Source organism: Pieris brassicae, chromosome 2, assembly GCF_905147105.1.
Source record: "Pieris brassicae chromosome 2, ilPieBrab1.1, whole genome shotgun sequence".
Lineage (NCBI taxonomy): Eukaryota > Metazoa > Arthropoda > Insecta > Lepidoptera > Pieridae > Pieris > Pieris brassicae.
Window position 1 is genome coordinate 4,492,598 of NC_059666.1, and position 19,776 is coordinate 4,512,373.

The 19,776-nt window shown below is 34.7% G+C and overlaps 1 protein-coding gene across 2 annotated transcripts; it reads right to left on the bottom strand.

The window, feature by feature from the left end:
* Window positions 1-313: 313 nt before the first annotated feature.
* On the bottom strand, window positions 314-18,918 carry LOC123719138 (protein O-GlcNAcase). Of its 2 annotated transcripts, none has more exons than XM_045676157.1 (22): window positions 18,652-18,918; window positions 18,487-18,538; window positions 18,068-18,296; window positions 17,709-17,813; window positions 17,180-17,342; window positions 16,597-16,725; window positions 15,929-16,072; window positions 15,059-15,173; window positions 13,540-13,619; window positions 13,051-13,238; window positions 11,903-12,227; window positions 9,566-9,690; window positions 8,401-8,480; window positions 7,938-8,109; window positions 6,889-7,063; window positions 6,048-6,101; window positions 4,911-5,104; window positions 4,565-4,653; window positions 3,652-3,791; window positions 3,378-3,526; window positions 2,888-3,053; window positions 314-2,526 (listed from the first exon to the last, which is right to left on the bottom strand). In XM_045676157.1, the coding sequence occupies exons 1-22, from the start codon at window positions 18,716-18,718 to the stop codon at window positions 2,402-2,404; spliced, it is 3,066 nt and encodes a 1,021-aa protein (XP_045532113.1). In that variant the 5' UTR covers window positions 18,719-18,918; the 3' UTR covers window positions 314-2,401. The 2 variants fall into 2 exon arrangements, with proteins under 2 accessions (XP_045532113.1, XP_045532112.1); XM_045676156.1 differs by having other exon boundaries at window positions 4,911-5,116; window positions 18,652-18,917.
* Between the last annotated feature and the right edge of the window lie 858 nt (window positions 18,919-19,776).

The following is a 19,776-nucleotide window of genomic DNA, read 5'->3' on the forward strand; positions in this document are numbered from 1 at the left end:
TCAGCTATATTTATTTAACATATCATGCACTCTTGCCAGCTAGATGGGGCCTTAAATTAAAAAAAGCAGTTTATGCTGGAACACAAATAAACAACTATGGATAATGATTTCTATATTAAATTCTTAACACTAAACGTTACGCAATTGGAAGAAAATGTTGGCTAATAATTTACTAAGTTTTTAGGTTTCCAATATAAATTTGTAAATTTCCTCCAGTTCAAACAATTTGTATGACTCAATACTTGGCGATTAAAAAGAGTGGCGGAAAGTTTCTTGCCAGTTCTTTACCCGCTCTACGCCTTTGACTTGCGAACTGGTAGTAAATGTAAATTTACAATTAATTTAACTTGTTTTTGAAGTTCATAAGTGTACTAATTTACCTATATGAATAAATATATTTTGAGTTTGAGTTTGCTAAAAAGCCAAAATCAATCAAATCTAAATACATTTGGTCATATTTAAAACCATATGTAATCAATGATTTACAGGTAAATAGCAAGTCTAATAAAAAATGCTTCGATTTACCTAGAGTATTCGATCTGTCCTACCTAGAGCACACATGCGTATCCTAAAACGTCCCAAATCTATTTATAAAACACTAATTATTAACCTACCTTAGGTATACAAACTAAAACAGTATTTTTCTTATCTTCTTCTGACCTATGTCTTGTAATACGCTACGCGGGTTTTAGTGTGTAAAATTTAGTGTCGATACAGGTTTATACAAAACAGTGATGCTACAATCTTTTTCTAAGTCTGGGCTGCAGATTTCTGTATCTGTGTGGTCATTTGTCAATCTAATAGGCAAGTAAGAATCAAAGATGATATGTGCCTGACATACGCCGTGAACTTTTTGGCTCTAAGACCGGATTCCTCACGATATTTTCCTTCAACGTTTGCGCGAGTCCATTGGACTACAGCTGGGGATCAAACCTACGACTTCAGTGATAAACGTTGCACGCTGTCCCAAGTCCAGACTCTTGAATCTCATCCCGGCAATTCGGACTCCTTTCGAACATTTATGATAGAACCTTGTCGTTACCTTATATTTAAAACTTAGTTAATTCACTTTAGCTTTAAAATTGATAGTTAAACGGCAGTATAATCAACTGTAAGATTTTTTTAATGTTGAACACTAATAATTAATAACTTTCTACGTAAATAAAATCATAAAACTAGATTTTGAAACACGTTTTGGAATACAGGCGTCCAAAATATCACAATCCCTAAACTCCGCTCAACTCTTGACTAGGACTATGTTGTAATACTCGCATTATCTTATGAAATATTTATAACAATTTTGATTATTGAATCAACTTTAAAAGATAAACAGTCACAATTTTTTTTATAAATTTAGTTAGTTTAGTTACTTTCGTCCTACAAGTTTTTTTGCATAACTTACATCGTCAGCTCACATAAAGGAATAATTATCGCGATTTTGAAACAGCCTTCCTGGACTGGACGACACAATACAAAAATATTTTTTTTGTTGAACCGTATTTCCTTGATACCAAACAGCTATATTACAGATTAAATTTCTTAAGGTCAAGTTGGTTGTAAAGTACCGTTCTTTTCTTAAATTATCCCCTTATAGTCTGTGGAAAATTACAACTAACTTACGAATGTCAATTGTCAGTGACAAACGACGGAACTGTCAAGTTTAAAGTTAGCAGTGGGCCAGTACAATTGCTCTACGCAATAGTCTTATCCCTACTTATAAACTAAATCATAATAATTTGACAAATATAAACTTGCATGCAAATAATGTAATGAACCAAAAAAAAATTATAAAATGATGTGTTCACTGTATAAAAACGTTAGTACCAATAAACTATAAATTACATCAATAATAAAATGTGTGTGGTGCTTTAGTTTTAGTAAATAAGTATAAATATTTACATGATAGAATTCGGACCACAGATAGCGCATTCAAAAACCATGTCACGTGACCATGTCAATGAAACCCATACTTTTAACAATCGAGCTAATCGATTTCTCACTCATAAATCTCAACACATAATTGGAAAGAAATTGCGTGGTAGCGAATTCTTATTCGTATTTAAGTTTAATTTGCAATTGTGAACTTAATTTTAAAAAATTGATATATTTATGCATAAGTTTTGATTTATTCGAAAACGTCCGTCATAAAAAATAAATATATTACAAATTACTTACCGATGCATAGAAAATATTAATTGCCAACCATATTAAAATACGTGCTTAGTAGTGGAGAGATTTAAATCACAAAAATCGATTTAAAATCTTTTGGGCAATAATAGAATAGAAACTGTATTACTTCTGTTAAGGTTACAGCTCAAGTGATTTCGAATAACGTCGCTTAGTGTGTTCATCCTTAGGACTGCTTCCTAGTTCGTAGCAGCCTCATACAAAGGTATGGGCGCTAGAAGGATCGTGCGAGGTAAACACGTCCATTGTCACGGGATAACTCGACGAAGCCAAGTTTGTTATAGAACTGCAGCAAATAGTGGTCAGTCGAGTTGATACACGCATGGACGCCGTTTACACCTGGAATTTCACGAGTTCCTTATATATTTTATATGGAAGCAATTTCTCATCATAACACGCCAAGTAACTTTTGTCGTCCCCGCATATGCAGTCAAAGTTCAGTATTCAAAGATTTCCACTATTACGATTTGATTTTTATTTTCTTCATAATTAATCAGGTGAAACGCGTGAACAAAATTATCTATGAAACAGATAAATGTACGCCCGTTGATTAAAATTGATAAATTGGTCCTTCGAATCAGAAAACTTTTGACCATGACTTATCCTATATATTAATAGTACATTTTATATAGCTATTGATGTCTTTATATAGAAATGTGTATTTTGCGACTGGTAAAATATTAAAACCCTATATACTTACCGTTTGCCCGTAGTGCAGCAAGTAAACAAGTAAGCAGTCTTGCCGGCGCATGCGGATCTCTTGTATCGCGAAGAACACAACATGTTAGCAGTGCCGGGTGGGACGCACTGACCGCCTCTGGAGCGCGTTCCAATGTACTGAATTGGTGGAAGTGACCTACGCAGTCCTGGAAATTTATACACACAATAAAAAAAAATATTAAGTTACAAAACAATTACAAATGAATAACAAAGAATAATTGCCATCAATGGCCTAGTGAAATATAATCTAAATATAGGTGTGTTCATACGTGTGTGTTGTGACACTATATACTTAATATAGAATTATTTATTTTTGGAAACTAAGCGCGAACGATCTCTTTTTAGTAAAAATAAACTAATTTTTGATCTACGGGAGTTTAGACCCACAACTCAGATTAAACCTTACCAAATAAATGCAAGTCACCAGTTACCGTTCTATGTCTACAGATTTTAGACAATTCTATGTTTACCTTAGCAGCTTGGCTTAGATCCTCTCTTTGTATTAGTTCTTCTGGGTATTTAACGCACATCTCCGGTATCCAAGCAATCTCTTGTTTCTTGTAGAACTCCTTGCTATTGAGTACCGCACAGGCGTACCCAATTATTTCAGTCTTGGATCCTGGAAAAATATTATAGTAAATAAGCCTATATTTTTATTAGGTGATTTCACTCCAGTTTTTATGGTAATTTAGTAAAATTGGAACCCGTTAAAAGAACGTCTATTTTAATACTATATATACATACCATTTGCTTGGTTGCTGGTTTCAGGTTTATCTCCTTCCAAGTCATCGTCGTTCTCCGCTGTCTCCTCAGATAAACAATCTCCGTCATCTTCTATCACCATACACAACTCCGGTGTCAGCGTTAGGAAGGGCATTACTAATCTGGTAACCCAACAGTGTTGTATAGAATATATGCGTAACTTACTGGTTACTATTTATCAATAGTTCCATGATCTAAATTATTATTTATCGAAGATACATGTCGTTGAAGCAAATGAATAGTTTAAGAACAAAAATATTTCCGTTTTACGGTGGCGTATACATACACCTTTGTTGTCCTATAACTGTTTTTCATATACTTCGAAAAAATCGGAAAGGAGCGTATTTTTTTTTGTACTTGCTCCCTGAATTCATGTGTTACGTAAAGAATTTGGGGAGGGGGGGGCTACCATGCGGGGCGGGGATTGAATTACTTGTTATTGATAATATTATTTTCGACTTTCCAGTACCTTACACCACATAATGGTAAGTTTAAGGCATAAAGAGTCATTGGGGGGGGGGGGGGGTCACGAAACGTTTTACTATAGGATACAGAAAACGTTACGGTGTGTTTCATGGGGGGGGGTCAAGAATATCCAAAAATTGCGTGACTTGAACGCTCACTTAGACAAAGTAAGGTTTAAGAAATTGCAATTTCTAGTTAAAAATAAAATGTAATTTTTATTAAAAGCGGTGATATATTGTTATATCGTTATTAGACAAGAGAATTTTTGTTCTCTTAAGAGTTTGTCAAGAAGTAAACTATAATAAATGCGTAAAATATTTGTATAAAATTCTTAGTTCTGTCTCACCAGAGGCGCTGCAATATTTTTAATTTTTCAGACGCAGATCGTGAGCGTATAAAGCTCAAATAGAACTAAAGAACACAGACTCACCTATCAGCTGGCAAACTCTGAAGGTCGCTCGGAAACAGGTCGCTGCAGTCACCTCCATCACGACAGGTCTTGTGACAGATGGTACACACCTGGGAACCGATTTTAACATAAATATCGGCCCAAATCAAGTCAATATTGATTAGTATAATTTCTGAACGATATTGTCCTCATACATGCGAAGTTGTTTTCGTATGGATTCGTGAATTCACACATTCACATACGTACGTACTCATTGTGATTAGCTGACCTCAGAAACAACAATCAAAGCATCGTTTCGTTAACTTTTATGAAATTGCTATTTTAGATTAAAATTAAAACGATTATTATATGTAAAAAAGTACGTTACCTGAGCTTCATCGCTCGGCATATAAGGTCGTACGGTCTGTGGCGCAGTACATAATAGAGGCGGCATTGCATTTGGAAGGGAGTGTCTCAAATCCGGGCCGCAATCCAAAGGTACAAGACGACGCAAGTCAGCCGCTAAACCACCACGGAACACCCACGGCTCTTGAGCACCACTCTCGAACGCCTCCCGCCAACCTTTCGAGAACCCTACGCGAATGTTAATACCTCAATCGGTACAAGATTACGTTTTCTTAGACAAATATTGTCCTATATGGTGCCCGGAACTAAGGATTCACGTGTCCTTTGTTTTTTACAATGAAAAACATTGTTACCATGGAAACAAATATCGCTCTAACTTTTGTTTATTAACCCCGCTTAGGTTTAGTTAGTTACCAATCGTACCGAGTTGATTGCCGAAGCAAATAACTTAGCATTATGAACGTTAAGCAATTTACACTCATAACATGTGAAAATATCTATATAGAAACACAAATTTTGGAGTTGTAACAAATATCACAAAAACCAGTGGCGCTATATATAATATAAAACGTTTTAGATCTGAATCTTTATTTTTTCTAATGGGCAATTAGGTGATCAGCCTTCAATGTTTGACAAGCCATGCGTTCTTGAGTCTAAGTCATGTCGGTTTCTTCACGATGTTTTACCGAACGTCCGAGTGTTAAATTCGTACGTACAGTATTAAATTCGTATGTAGAGCATTAAATTCGTACGTAGAGTGGTAAATTCGTACGTAGAGTGATAAATTCGTACGTAGATTATTAAATTCGTACGTAGAGTAATAAATTCGTACATAGAGTATTAAATTCGTACGTAGAGTATTAAATTCGTACATAGAGTATTAAATTCGTACGTAGAGTATTAAATTCGTACATAGAGTATTAAATTCGTACGTAGAGTATTAAATTCGTACGTAGAGTGTTAAATTCGTACGTAGAGTGTTAAAATCGTACGTAGAGCGTTAAATTAGTGTACAGCCAGGGGAGGTCCATCCCCACGACCTCATGCATGAAATTCGCACGCTTAAACCGCCAACGCTACTTTTAGTATTCGTTTTCTTACTATTTTTTAATGTGTATATGGTTGAAGAGCAATACTAAATATTTATTAACATACTTACATGTATAACTTCCTTGCATGTTCGTTGCGATGTTTGCAGGAAATTTACCAAGCTCTGAAATGTAACATTAATATATCGCATGCTAAAAAAATGTGTGCGTGTACTAGTGTACACACGTAAGAAGTGAAACTTCTTTATGACCTTATTTTTCAAAAAAATATCTACTATATGCAACTAAACAGAAATTGGTTAAATAAAGTTAAATAAGATAAAGTTTAGTATTGTCTTTTGTTAAATAAAACAAATAGCTTTAATCCAGTAAAAAAGTGTTTTATTTCAAGATAAAGTTTAAAAAAAGATTATCATAGACATGAATACAAATAATACAATTATTTCATTTTACCTTATTACTAATTTATTACAGAATTTCATTGATTGTAATAGAATTATAACTATCATTGTTATCGTTATTATATATTTTTCTTATTAATGGCTTCGAATCTCTTCGAATCAAAAAGGGCCCAGAAAAAGGTAGCGCATAACGGAAAAATGTGACGCGTAACCGAAAAATGTGACGCGTAACTAAAAAAATGTGACGCGTAACTAAAAAATGTGACGCGATTTTTTTTTCCAACGCCGATAAAGAAGTTTCACTTCAATAATTTAACCGTCTATAACATTACTTAATTAAATAAGAAATGACATCAAAATAGAAAAAAAAGCATTAATCTATATGACATAATTTATTTTTTTATAATCAATCAATGAAGACAGCGCCTCGACCAAGACGCAAGACATTGAAAATTACTCCAGATAGCATATTGGGGCGATAAAAATCCAATACTGTCGACTTTATTAAAAAAAATAATAATACTAAATACAGGAAAAGTTGAACACTCACCTAGCCACTTCAAAAAGGCGGACAATAATGCCAAAACAGCGCACAAGTCCCAAAGATACGGGCGTAACTCAGCGTGCAGTTCTTTGTTAGGCGCGGCCGCAAGTCTTCGCCCGAGCCTACGACTGCGCTGCGCCCACCACGTGAAACGACGGTGTCGACGACGCCATTCACTCGTCTATAAAATACAATTCATTTTTTCTATCTAATATATACTACACTTCCGTTCACGGTTCAGTCGCCATAACAGTCTGGTTAAAACAATCCGTCAAGTTCCAAACAAATATAATTATGTATGAAGAATATTTTACCAGACCGAAATCGGATCAAGAACGAACTGTGAACGGCATTCTGTGGATCCAGGCTTATCGATATGTACCTAATTGAAAGAAAACACTTTTTAACCGGATTGAAGCTATGTATTATTATTATAAACTTATAATTATTTACATCATTTTAAATTTAAATTGTTCACCGTGACCACGCTGTAAAGCACGCGAAACGTCGGAAAATTACAAAGATATAATACAACGATATAATAATATACAAAGGTATAAGTAGTTTTCTGTTGTAATACGCAATACGCCACTTTTTGAGCAACTATATTAAAAAATATTATTTTGATTGAGTGATATTCGTATAAGTATACAATCCTGATACAGTGTATAAGTAGTTTTCTATTGTAAGGATAAAAAAATTACCATGTTGATATAAAAAATGTTCATTTGGGTCACTGAAATACGGGATATTAATTAGACTACTGATATAATAGAAATTTATTAATTTCTTTACTTTTAACATTGCCGTTAAAGCGTACGAGAGTACTCTACGTACTCTCTAAGTAAATATTAAAATATACTATTACCAGAACGTCACAGGTTTCTTCGTTTTGAAATTAGCGGGTCCCAACTACTACAATAAAGGTTTTACTTGCTAAAACATTTTAAAAATAATACGCTAGAAAATTCTTCGATTTAGTCATTCGGAGTTTATTCGCTACAAACATACACAAATCCTTTTTAAAACATTTACCTTTACCCATCTATACATACCTCAGGCTTACTGCCTCTAGGCAGTATACTAGCAGCATGAGAAGTCAGCCAATGGAAGTCATGAAGCATCCGGAGACCGCGAGAGCCGTGCTCGAAAGGCAGATAGAACAAGTCACAGAGTAGAAGAAGATCATCCGTTGTCAACTGATTCTCTTTAAGGGAATCTGATGATCTGAAAGATATATAAACATTATTGAAAAAAATGCTTTTTATGTATTAAAAGCCTCATATACAAATTCAGTTGGCTTTAGGAGTCTTAAACTCGAAACAATTATTATTATTTTAAGCCTTTTCGACCGTGTAAAAGGTCAAGCGCTGCTACAAAGGCAGAAATGCTTTATTTAATGTATTAATAAAGGTAATACCGTCAGCATTTACGCTATGCAAACCACTAAGTATTGTAGAGTGTGGGTAGTTACTCGAAAAATTTTAATAATTTTATTACATATTTGATAAAACTTACTCATCAGTAACATCAATATGCTCAACCATCATATCTCCACTGAGAGGGCTATTACTTGGCTCCACTTGCATTGAACCATTCTGAAAATCAATAAAAAATATTTTTGATATAAATTATATTAAAAAATTTCGGTCGGAATGGTCAATTGTCAAATCAATACGAAAACGTAATTTATCTCCGAGTGATACCTTCTACTATGCTAAATGTTTAAAGTATTATGAAAAACGGATAAAACATACAAAACAAACTTTAAATACATGAAATATAGTGTAAACTATATAACATTTAAGGGATTGTGCATATTGTGACGTTATACGGGACGAGACGGGTTGTCTCTCTCCCAAAAATATGGCAAGGGGGCCGATGGCTGACCATGCGTCATACTCGTGAACAGGTGCTACTTGTGGTGACTGGTCATAATTAAATTGCGTGTATGCGGTGATATTAGTTATTTCGACTACGTATTTGCATGTTGTTCCCACGATAATGTAAGTGAGTAGTCCTATTTCACCATGCCTCCTGCTGATATAGGACAAATCATTGTTTTTAATTTATTTTATTATTATTAATTACTTATGAAGTCATGTGGGACATGGTGTAACAGTTGCAGCTCTTACAAACGTTGTGTAAAACAAAAAACTCGGCGATTAAAAAGAGTGGCGGAGAGTTTATTGCCAGTTCTTCTTTTCCGTTCTACGTACTCAATAACTTATATGACACGTTTGTCGGTTTACCATAGCAATACCATCTATTGATTACTTACTCAATCCAGTCGAAAAGTATCGATATCTGTTACAATATTTTGGAGTTAACAGATAATTGTGACTGTCAATTAATTATAGACAAATAATTTGCAATAAAATTAAAATTGCGACTATAATTAAAGATCTAAGCTATCCTATCTCTTAAGTTGGACCAGACTGCTCACGGTGTGCCAATTTAATTTAAAATCGGTTAAGTAGTTTAGGAGTCCATAGCGGACAAACATCGTGACAGAAGATTTATATATATTAAGAAAGAATCAATTTCTTAGGATTTTTTTTTATTATTTAATTGTTAATAACCAGGTTTGTTAGTAACCAAACAAAGCTGAGTTATTCCGAAGAAGTTTCTCGTAACATAGAGTGCCGTATCACTTACTGTATATATAAATCAAATACTATACCTCGCTATATGTATCATTCATAACGACATCTGAGTCCGTAACGATGTTTGACGGTAGATCCACGTCCAACGGCTCCAGACCCACTTCCGGAGCGACACGGGTGGGGCTTAACGTTTGTGGCGTGTCTGAAATAATTGTTTCAAGAACTTTATTTCTCATCACAAAATTATATTTTATTTACATGAGAAACTTAATGTTATGAGTAGTATGCATTCCCGGGGACTGCCTCAGTTATGTATATACGAACGCGATACACGTCCCAATTTAAGTCCACTAGAATCACTGACATGCATTTTTAATGCATTTTTTTGCGTATTATAAAATCCAAGACTATGTTGACGATAAAGATGTATGGCGCTAATTCATCTCTACATGTGCGGCTTCCCTGGCAACTTGCGCTGTGCAAGTGTGTGTATCTCATTTTAGACTAATAGTAAAAACTCAATTTTCTTTTGCATTGTATAGAATCTCTGTATACCTTGCATTATATAAACTTCTCAGCCGATTATTACTATTGTAACCGAGTCTTTGTAAGCTAAACCATTGTTGAAAAGAGTGTCCATGGAGTTTCTTGCCGGTTCTTCTCCATGAGACCCACTTTTTGGAACCGTGCAACTAGACGTTTCATAAGAGCCTGCAAAGGCCTATTTGAAATAAAAACTTTTGATTTTGATTTTGAATGCCCCCTTGAATCTGTCAAACAAGCCAATATTGCGGATTTTAGATGGCAACCGATTAAACTGTTGCACACCCTCATACCCAATCGACCTCTTCAAATAATTTGTGCAGGGCTTCGGCAAGATAAGCAAACTCGCTCGACGAGTGTTGCGGTTGTGTCCTTGATCTTTTTAAATTATAAGCCACTATGGAGAGAGCCATTTGTTTTTTTTTTAATTAAGATACAAATGCTATAAACATTAGAACATATAGAAATTAATTTGATTTCATTTAGTAGTATTTTTTGGAGTTTTGTCAATGTTAATATGGTTGTGGTTTTGTCAGCTCGAACATACATTCCATTTAATTTGTATGACACATATTCCGCTCAAACGAAGTTCGAGGTTACGTTTAGTTCCGAATATAGGAGTTGCTAACGTGTCCATAAAAAAATCCATTGTTACGTTACAATTACGTTAATTATTGTATTTTACGATTTTTTAACCAGAGGATTAAATTACTACGTAACTAGCAGTTAATTATTTTATAATAACAAAATAAAATATGTGTTTATTCATTTTAAGTACAATTCCATTAAAATGTGTAAGATTTGGGAACCCTTTTAAGTAAAAATATCTGTGTCAGGGTTTCCAGCTCTTTCATAACACTAACTATAACTTAATTATACATTACTTAAAATATTTATTTTATATATAATTTAGTTACATCTTTTATTTTTTTGTTATTGATTTTAAACTGTTATCAACACGCTTGAGTGCATAAGCGAGTGTGTGAGTGCAAATGTGTGAGTGAGTGAATGAATAATGTCTGTAACTACATACTAGGCCTCAGAAGAAGCTCTAATTCTACGTAGGGTATGTTCATGACCCTCATCCGTAAGGTCGTAGGTTCCATCCCCTGTGCACTAAAGGATTTCCTGTCTATGCCTACATTTAACATTCGCTCGTATGGTAAATAAAAAAATGCCATGAAACCGGCATAGACATAAAGAGTCACGGCGTGTGTCAGGCGATCAGCCTTCTGTGCCTACTTGGCTATTAGAATGAACAAATGATTACGAAACAAATACAGAAACCTGAGTCCCAGAACTAAAAGTTTACTGGATTTTTGTAATATTTGGAAAATATACAGTGAAATTTCTGTCACATTAATTATGATTTAGCATCATCAGTTTTCTAGTTAGAACGTAAACATCTGTAAATATACCAATGTTGGCTATATTATCTCTACTGAGGTCGTTCGAAATTTTCTTTCCACATGCGCAGTTTGCTCGAAAATGCAAATATCGGAAGGAAACACAATAATTTAGATTGACATTGTCAGGTACGGAAGGCCGATCCGTCTATAAAGAATCAACAACAGAGTCCACGATTGTAGCGTCAATACAAAATAATAATTCGGAAAAAATCATTTAAACTCTGCGCTTCAACCTTTTTAGGTCTAGGCCTCAGATTGATGTACCTCTTTCATGATCATTTGATAATCAAATAGGCAAATAGGTGAGCCTTCTGTGCCTAACTAACGATTTTTTGGGTCTAAGGCAAGCCGGATTCCTCACGATGTTTCCATTCACCGTTCGAGCGAACACCTATGACCTAAGGGAAGCCACGAGGCCAACACTGCTCTGAACTCCAAATTATACAATCCATAATAACTCACCACCAAGACTCATTTCCCCATTGCGTTCATCATCAACAATAATTTCCTCTTCCTTCCTAACATCCATGAAGCTATGTTCACTGTCATTAGAAAGTTCATTCGCATCCAACTTCTCCATAGCCTCATCCTTATCATCGATTGTTTTAAGTCCTAATATGGGCACTGGAAGCGTGGAAACTGGAATTTCCGACGGCATGGACACATTGGAATTAGCGATCGGAATTATCGGATTTGGTATAGATTCGTTCAAAATCACTTTACTCGCAGAAACCAGGGAATTCATGACCGGATTCGAAACTGGATTGAATGTTTCCGATGGTGTCATCTACAACATATAAAATATATATTGATAAATACTTGTTAGATGAATTTATACAAATTACATGTACATTTGATTACATATACAGTAGTACACGGTTAAGAAGATCACGCTTAATACGATTTCTCGCATAATACGCCAGTTTCCGGAACTTGGGACTTATTTTCATACATTTCCGAACGTCTAATACGATTCGTCATCCCGTTTAATACGCCCGAGCCCGAGCCGAGAGGTCTAACCGGGCGATCTAACGAGAGCCCCCAGAAAGACCCTTCCCGCCCGCTGGTGAAGAACCCGAGATACTGTAGGGTTTTCCTGGATATTCTTCCATTGATGTCAATGTAAGAGATAATGATGAAGACGAAGATGAGTCAACTCCGGTTTTGTCAAACGCCCAGGCATTATCAGCTGTTAATGATTTAAGACACTATGTGGCTACTTTGGATCAAATCGAAGACGCACTGCAAAAGTTGAAAATGTTTTAATTGCTAATGAATTAAAATCTTTCTGTTAAACTAAAATAGGTGATTATTTTAAATAATGTGATCAGAATTACACTACGTATTTAATGTAATTTATAAATGTATAATTTAATACCTATATATACTCAAATTAGTACATAATAATATGTAGTACGTATTATTTTCCATATCCCGCATAATACGCGGTAAGAAGGTATTTGGTAAGAAGAGAGAAATCGTCTTAAGCGGGTTTTACTGTATATCAGTCAAATAGTGGAAAAATTAAGAAATAAACAAAATAACATTATGGAAGCAACCGCTTTATTTGTCTTGCCTTGTATATGGCTGTTTGATGTAATGACACTCACCGTAGTTGTCAAAGACGATGTGACATGCGAGTGACACATGTCAGGCAGTCCTTGTAAATGGGTTGTGGTAACAGTGGGAATGGCGGCAGGCCGATCCGCTGTACTGGTAGTGGCAGTGGTCGTTGTGCTGACGAGGGACATGCACGTGTTGACGGATGGCACTATGGGTATTATTGCCACCGGCGTCACTGAAACATAAATAAGGAGATTTGAAGCAGCCAGAGTTGTTTTGTTTAATGTTTTATCAATTTAGATTTTAACTGTTCTTAATATGGACATAAAATAAATGAAAACATTACGTCTCGTTAACAATTTAGTGTAATGATTAACACCAATCAGAAAATTTTAGGGGCTTCAACAAAATCAATAAGCTTGACTTTATTAAATGTGTCAAAACGTTTATCTCGGTAGTCCTAGTCTTGGCCCAGAAAACCAAAATCTTCACTTTTAGACTCAAATTAGACTTCCTTTAAAAAAAAATATTCATACCATTCGGTTGTGGTTTGATTACAGGTCCCTGCGCAGTTTTCGGTATCGAGAATTCGGGCAACCATTCATTTATCGCTTGCCTGGAATACAATTATTTATTTACAGCATAACAGGCAAAACTAAAGTATTATAAAATTGTATACAATTAAATATAGCAGAAAACTATTTGATATAAATTATTCTTCTCTAAATATGTTTGATCTATTAGGTTAGAAAACTATTAGGCTGCGAGAGCAAGCACGGAATGGACCAGGTGACGCTAGACTGTACATACATATAAAAATATTACGTAAATTATTTAACGGGGCGGCCTAACAAGTGATTGCTATCCGGGCAACCTTAGTAAGGAAAAATATAAAATTTTACAAGTAACACTAATAGTATACAATACTATATTAAAATTTGACAAAAATATAGTATTGTCTTTTATTAACATATCTTTTACACATTTAAAGGAAACACTTTTTTTCACTTTAACGGATTGAAGCAATGTATTATTATAAACTTATAATTATTTTAAATTATTCCCGACGTTTCGCGTGCTTTACAGCGTGGTCGCGGTGACTGAAGACAAAAGGTGTTGAATGTCAAAAAGTATCACAGCTGTAGTGGTTATATTATCTGTATTTATTTCCCCGGAGTTGATACCGACTAAAAGATGAAGGGTTTTTGCAGAAATGACTCACGGTGTCCTCTATTAAAATTAAAATCTTAATATATATAAATCTCCTGTCACGATGTTTGTCCGCGATGGACTTCTAAACTACTTAACCGATTTTAAATTAAATTCCCACACCGTGAGCAGTCAGGTCCAACTTAAGAGATAGGATAGCTTAGATCTTTAATTATAGTCGCAATATTATTTTATTGAAAGTAATGTCTAATTTTTGGTGTTAGCATAGCCAACCACGTGTTACTTAGACCGAAGCGTAAATCAAATTCAAATTATAGTGACGATAATACAGTGAAATTATTCTTTCATGTCACGGTATTAAGGCTAACTAAAACCACATTAAGGAGAAACGAAGTTCCCGGGGGCAGCTAGTTATGTAATATAATTTTTATAATAAATGTATGATTAAGCTTCAATCCGTTAAAAAGTGTTTTCTTAAGAAACATAAGTAAAAGGTGGCATTCCGTCTCGTTATTCATTACTAAAGCAAATGTAATTTTTAAAAAATCCCAAAGAAGTTCTAGCTAGTGTGAAATGTTTAACAAACACGACTTCTCTTACATTTGAAGAACCCAAAATTTATTAAAAAGGAAATATAGAGCTATCATATTGTAAGTACTATCAAAGATGTCGTTCCACAACTGAGTGTTATTTAAGGCAGTTTTGCCGCGCACCACCACTATTTGGAACCAGCTTCCCATTAAAGTATTCCAAAAAGTACTCCATGAATAGAGCGTATCAATTCTTAAAAGTCGGGCAACGCACTCGCACCATTCTGGCATTAAGGGTCCATAGGCGGCGTATCACTTACCATCAACCTACTGAGTAAATAAATAATTAATATACCTTAATGCCTGTCTATGATGATAAACATGTTTCGCTAGAGTGAGAGGTACATCGTCTTCACATACACCTTGCTCACTCTCTCTTTCCAGTTTTATATCCCATGATATTGCTTCATCTGAAATTTTTTTTACATTTATTCACAATAACCTACCTTAATAGGTAATAATCTATATAAATTCATAATATAGGTCTACTTATTTAAGAAACATAACAAAAGTTATTTATGCACTGTACCCATTGCAAAACTTAAGTGGAAATGGGCAGACCAAACCACTCACTTGAACAATGGCAGATGGACAAAAAGGGTAACAAAGTGGAAAGGGCTACCAGGAAAAGGAGAGGTCACCCTCTTGCACTGACGAGCTTAAGGAAGTTGGTGGAGAAGAGTGGGAGAAAAATGCTCAAGACAGATATAGATGGAGCCATTTGCAGAATGGTTTTACTCTATAATTCTTGGAAAATATTATTTATTTTCAATTAATGAATGAGGCTTAGGCTTATAATTATTAATGTATACATATGAAGGTCAGTAAAAATGCTTCCAAATTTACATCTACCGCCAATTCTCAAAACAAGGCTGTAGAACGGACAAGAAGAACTTGCTATAAAGTCTCCGTCACCCTTATTAATCGCCATTTTTTTGCAAAATGTTTATAAGCCTACACAATTACTATCTAAAATTGAGATAATATAAATCTGTATAACTCATATTTTTTTTATATATTTGTATACTTAAGCGATAAACACGGTGTTATTCTAATATCACACATGCGATAAAGACATTGTAAACGAGAACTTTTCATTACTATTTTATGTACTGCAAACAAAACCACACTAATTTTGAAATTCGGTCTTGAATGTTCTACTTACTATGCGTAGGCGCATCCAAGCTACAACTAGCCCAGTGCGCGAGGGTCCTAATAGCAATCATATTAGCATTGTATTCACAGTTGGGATTCGTCAACACACCGCGGAGCAATGGAATCAGCTCTGGTGACCTGCCGCAGTATGGCCCTGTTCACATAACATTAATATTATTCGGAATAATAATAAAAGATAAAAAATTTTGATTTAACTCAGTAAATTTGGTTATTAGAGATAAATACATGTGCAGAAACATATCCCATCTTAAAACCTACTTAAGCAATTTTGATTAATATCATAGAAACCTGATTTATATCAAAAAGAATCCTCTCAATGTGACTTCAAGTTTTAAAAACATACATTTATATCTTACTTATATCTATCTTATAAGCCATACTAAATAAGGTAACAATACTAAAATATCATTCAATTCCAATATCATATACATACACCTGAAACTTCAAGAGACATAGAAAGTTCCTCTTTTGGAGTCAGTTAACATTATTTTTGCTTTAAATATTAAATTAATATGTTTCACATTTCGATGATTCAAGACCCATATAGGTATTACACTGAGTGATAATCAGTTAACAACAAAACAGTGGCATTTTAAATAATATGATACTATGACGCCACATATAGCACTTATACGTGCTAATAACAAATAATTTTACCCAAAAATATCCGTTTCTGATCATAATCATTAGCATGCAAATTGTCCCAGATCACCGGCGGTCGTCTCAGCACCTGTGTTATCTCCTCTATGCATTCTGTTGTCAATATCTTAGATATCACCTTTGGGCCTGTAAATATAGTTAATTTGTTAATTTCATACCAAAACAAAATTATGTATGCAGTTATATATGTTGGTAACAACAAGACATCAGTTGAGGTAAAAATTTAAACTCTGTAGAGTTAAAAGTAATTTGTTGCAAATCTAGGCATTCAAATTTTAATCACACTTCAGCATAGCAAATATATTTTATATATCAAATGTATGACTCATTGTTTGAATGGAAAATATTCATGGGACAATGACCTGCACATATGGGTATGTTTACCTTTTACAAGTTTTTTTTTTTTATATGCAATATTACTGTACAAGCATTTTTATGGTACATAGCTAGCTTCCTCTTCTGAAACAGCAGCAAACCCAAGGATGTTAAAGCACTTAGATAATTTACCAATTTCAATAATATAATACTGACCACTTATAAGGTTGTCATTAGGCCATAGTTTAACTAAACAAGATTTTACCTGTCCACATAATATCAATCTCCTGAGAAAGCTTTGTACCCAGAGTATTAAGATACTCAGAGTTATTGACTGTAGGTACAGCTCTAGTTGAACAGTACTGAGTTGGGCATAATAGAAATCGGGGACAGCCTAGGTGTTGATGAATTTCATTTGTTACAGATACCTGCAAAAACTTAATAATATTAGTGAAAGTAGAGGCATACTGATTTGTATATTAGAATAATTGATTATAATTCTTAGTAATGGTCATCATGTTTTAAAATGTTAGTCAGTATCTAAATTGGAATTTGATATATTTGTGCAACTATCTCCTCTGAGAATGAAATTTGTCAATTGCAATTCACCATAACATGAATATCAATTTATGCTGTTGATGAGGCTATAAATAAAACAAAATTATAGAACCTTCAGTCATTAGAAACTTCAAAATGTAATCTTATAAACTACTTAAAACTAGAATACTCTAGAGCAAATAAGCTATGTTTTCTTTCCATACTCAAGATACTTATATTAAAGTTATATAGATTACCTGTGCATGAGCAAAACTTTGAAATATCTGCTTATCTGCTTCACTCATTTCTGGCTCAATATCATCAAATAGCAGAGAAAAACATGTGCACCCAAATTGTGAGACCTAAAAACAATTGTTGAAATGAAAATACATAATATAATTCTTTAACAATAAGATAATTGTCGCCCCAGACAAGCAGTGTCCCGTGATCAATAGGCAACATGACTAATGCATTATATTAGTTTCCAGACTTATGACATCGACTCAAGCAGAAGTGAACACAAGGAAAGTCTTTATTCTTTGCACTGTTTCATAATTGAAACATAAAATTTAACTGAAAAGAATGTGTTGTGAGAATCCTTTTAACTAATACATACCTGTTCCAACTTCCGCTTTAAAGTTGTTATTTCCTTTTGGCTACTGTATGTTATGTCAAGACCGGGGGATAAAGCATAACAAAATGTTATCCCATGGGCTTTTGCTTCAGATATAAGAGAAGTTAGGTGCTCAGCCTCTTCCACGGTATACAACTCCCTCCAGTAAGCCCGATGTTTGTAATCATCTTTCGGAGCATACACATACATGTCCATGCCCCATTTCTTCAGTCTAACAGGAAAATAAAATTATAAGTTTCTGACAGATTTAAAACTGTCTGATTTATTCTAATAGAGGTATTCTTTAAATGTATTGTGACTTCCAACAAAATGGTCATAAATAGAAAATACCAATTGAACCATAACATGTTTGTACAAAAATCAATAACTTAACAAAACAGATGATTAAGATAGTGACTTACTTTATGAATAGATCTTTTCTTTGCTCCGTGGTCCAAGGACGGCCGTAAAAGCCTATAACAGAAACAGGCCATTAGACCGGCATTTGATATATAACTATGTGTACAACTATAGAATGTAGAACACATCATTCTAAGCAAATGTAGAATTTCTATAAATAAACATACCTTCAACTACGCCGCAAATGAAGCCCTTTTGCCTAAAATCTCCATCATCGGTTGCAGTTTCCGTCATTTTTGGATTAAAAGGAAAAATAAGATCGAAGAATATAACAGTGGAATTGTATCATTCAATTTCTAAACAAAACATACAATCAACTTAATCAAATTAATATCTAAAGTAAGTCTTAGTCTATAATTATGTGAAAAAGCGATTTTTTAAATTAAGATTACAATCTTAAAATATAATGAATAAATAATTCAGATACAATCAAATTTTTCAGAGGAAATAATGGTCCTATAGGGGAAAGTGATAACTAAAACTGTCAATTGTCGTGAAACTTTTGATGTGTCGAGATTTTTTTTTAACTTAATTTTGTAGCCTGGGATGTGTCAATTCATAGTTGTCATAGTTCCAAATTAAAAAAAGACCGCAATATTCAATATTTTTTATTGTCTATGTGTTACTCGTTAAAAACCAATGAATGCCTTAAAGGACTTATTATCAGGCCATAAAAAAAATATTAAAGACCCTCAAGTGCGCTTGAGACAAAGTCACTATTTGACATGCGTGACCTACTAAATGTAAATTAATTTGTATGGGAATGAGCTCACGCTTTGTCACGTGACCATTTCCCAGTATATATTATTTCTCTATGGTACAACGTTTGGTTGGGCGTCCCGCAAGGCAGCGTGCTGTCGCCCCTGCTCTACACCACGTACACCGATGACGTCCCGTGCCCTGAAGTCTGAACCCTCACCCTCTACGCCGATGACACGGCGTACGTGGCGACATCGCTGAGCACCTCGCACGCTACTCAAAAACTCCAACGCGCTCTGGACCTCTTGCCAGAGTGGCTGGACAAGTGGAGACTCGCCGCCAACCCGGACAAGACTCAGGTCTTCTATCTATCTTCTACTACTATCGCCTCTATCTACTACTATCTACAATCGCCTTCGGCCGGGGTAGGTTGCCACCACCCCTACGCTTCCTGGATCGAGACGTGCCGTGGAAGACGCCAGTCATCTATTTAGGGGTCACCATAGACCGGAGTCTGACCATGAAGGACCACATCTCCAGGGCTGTAGGGAGAGCCAAGTGGGCGGCGCACACGCTTCGCCCACTCTTCACAG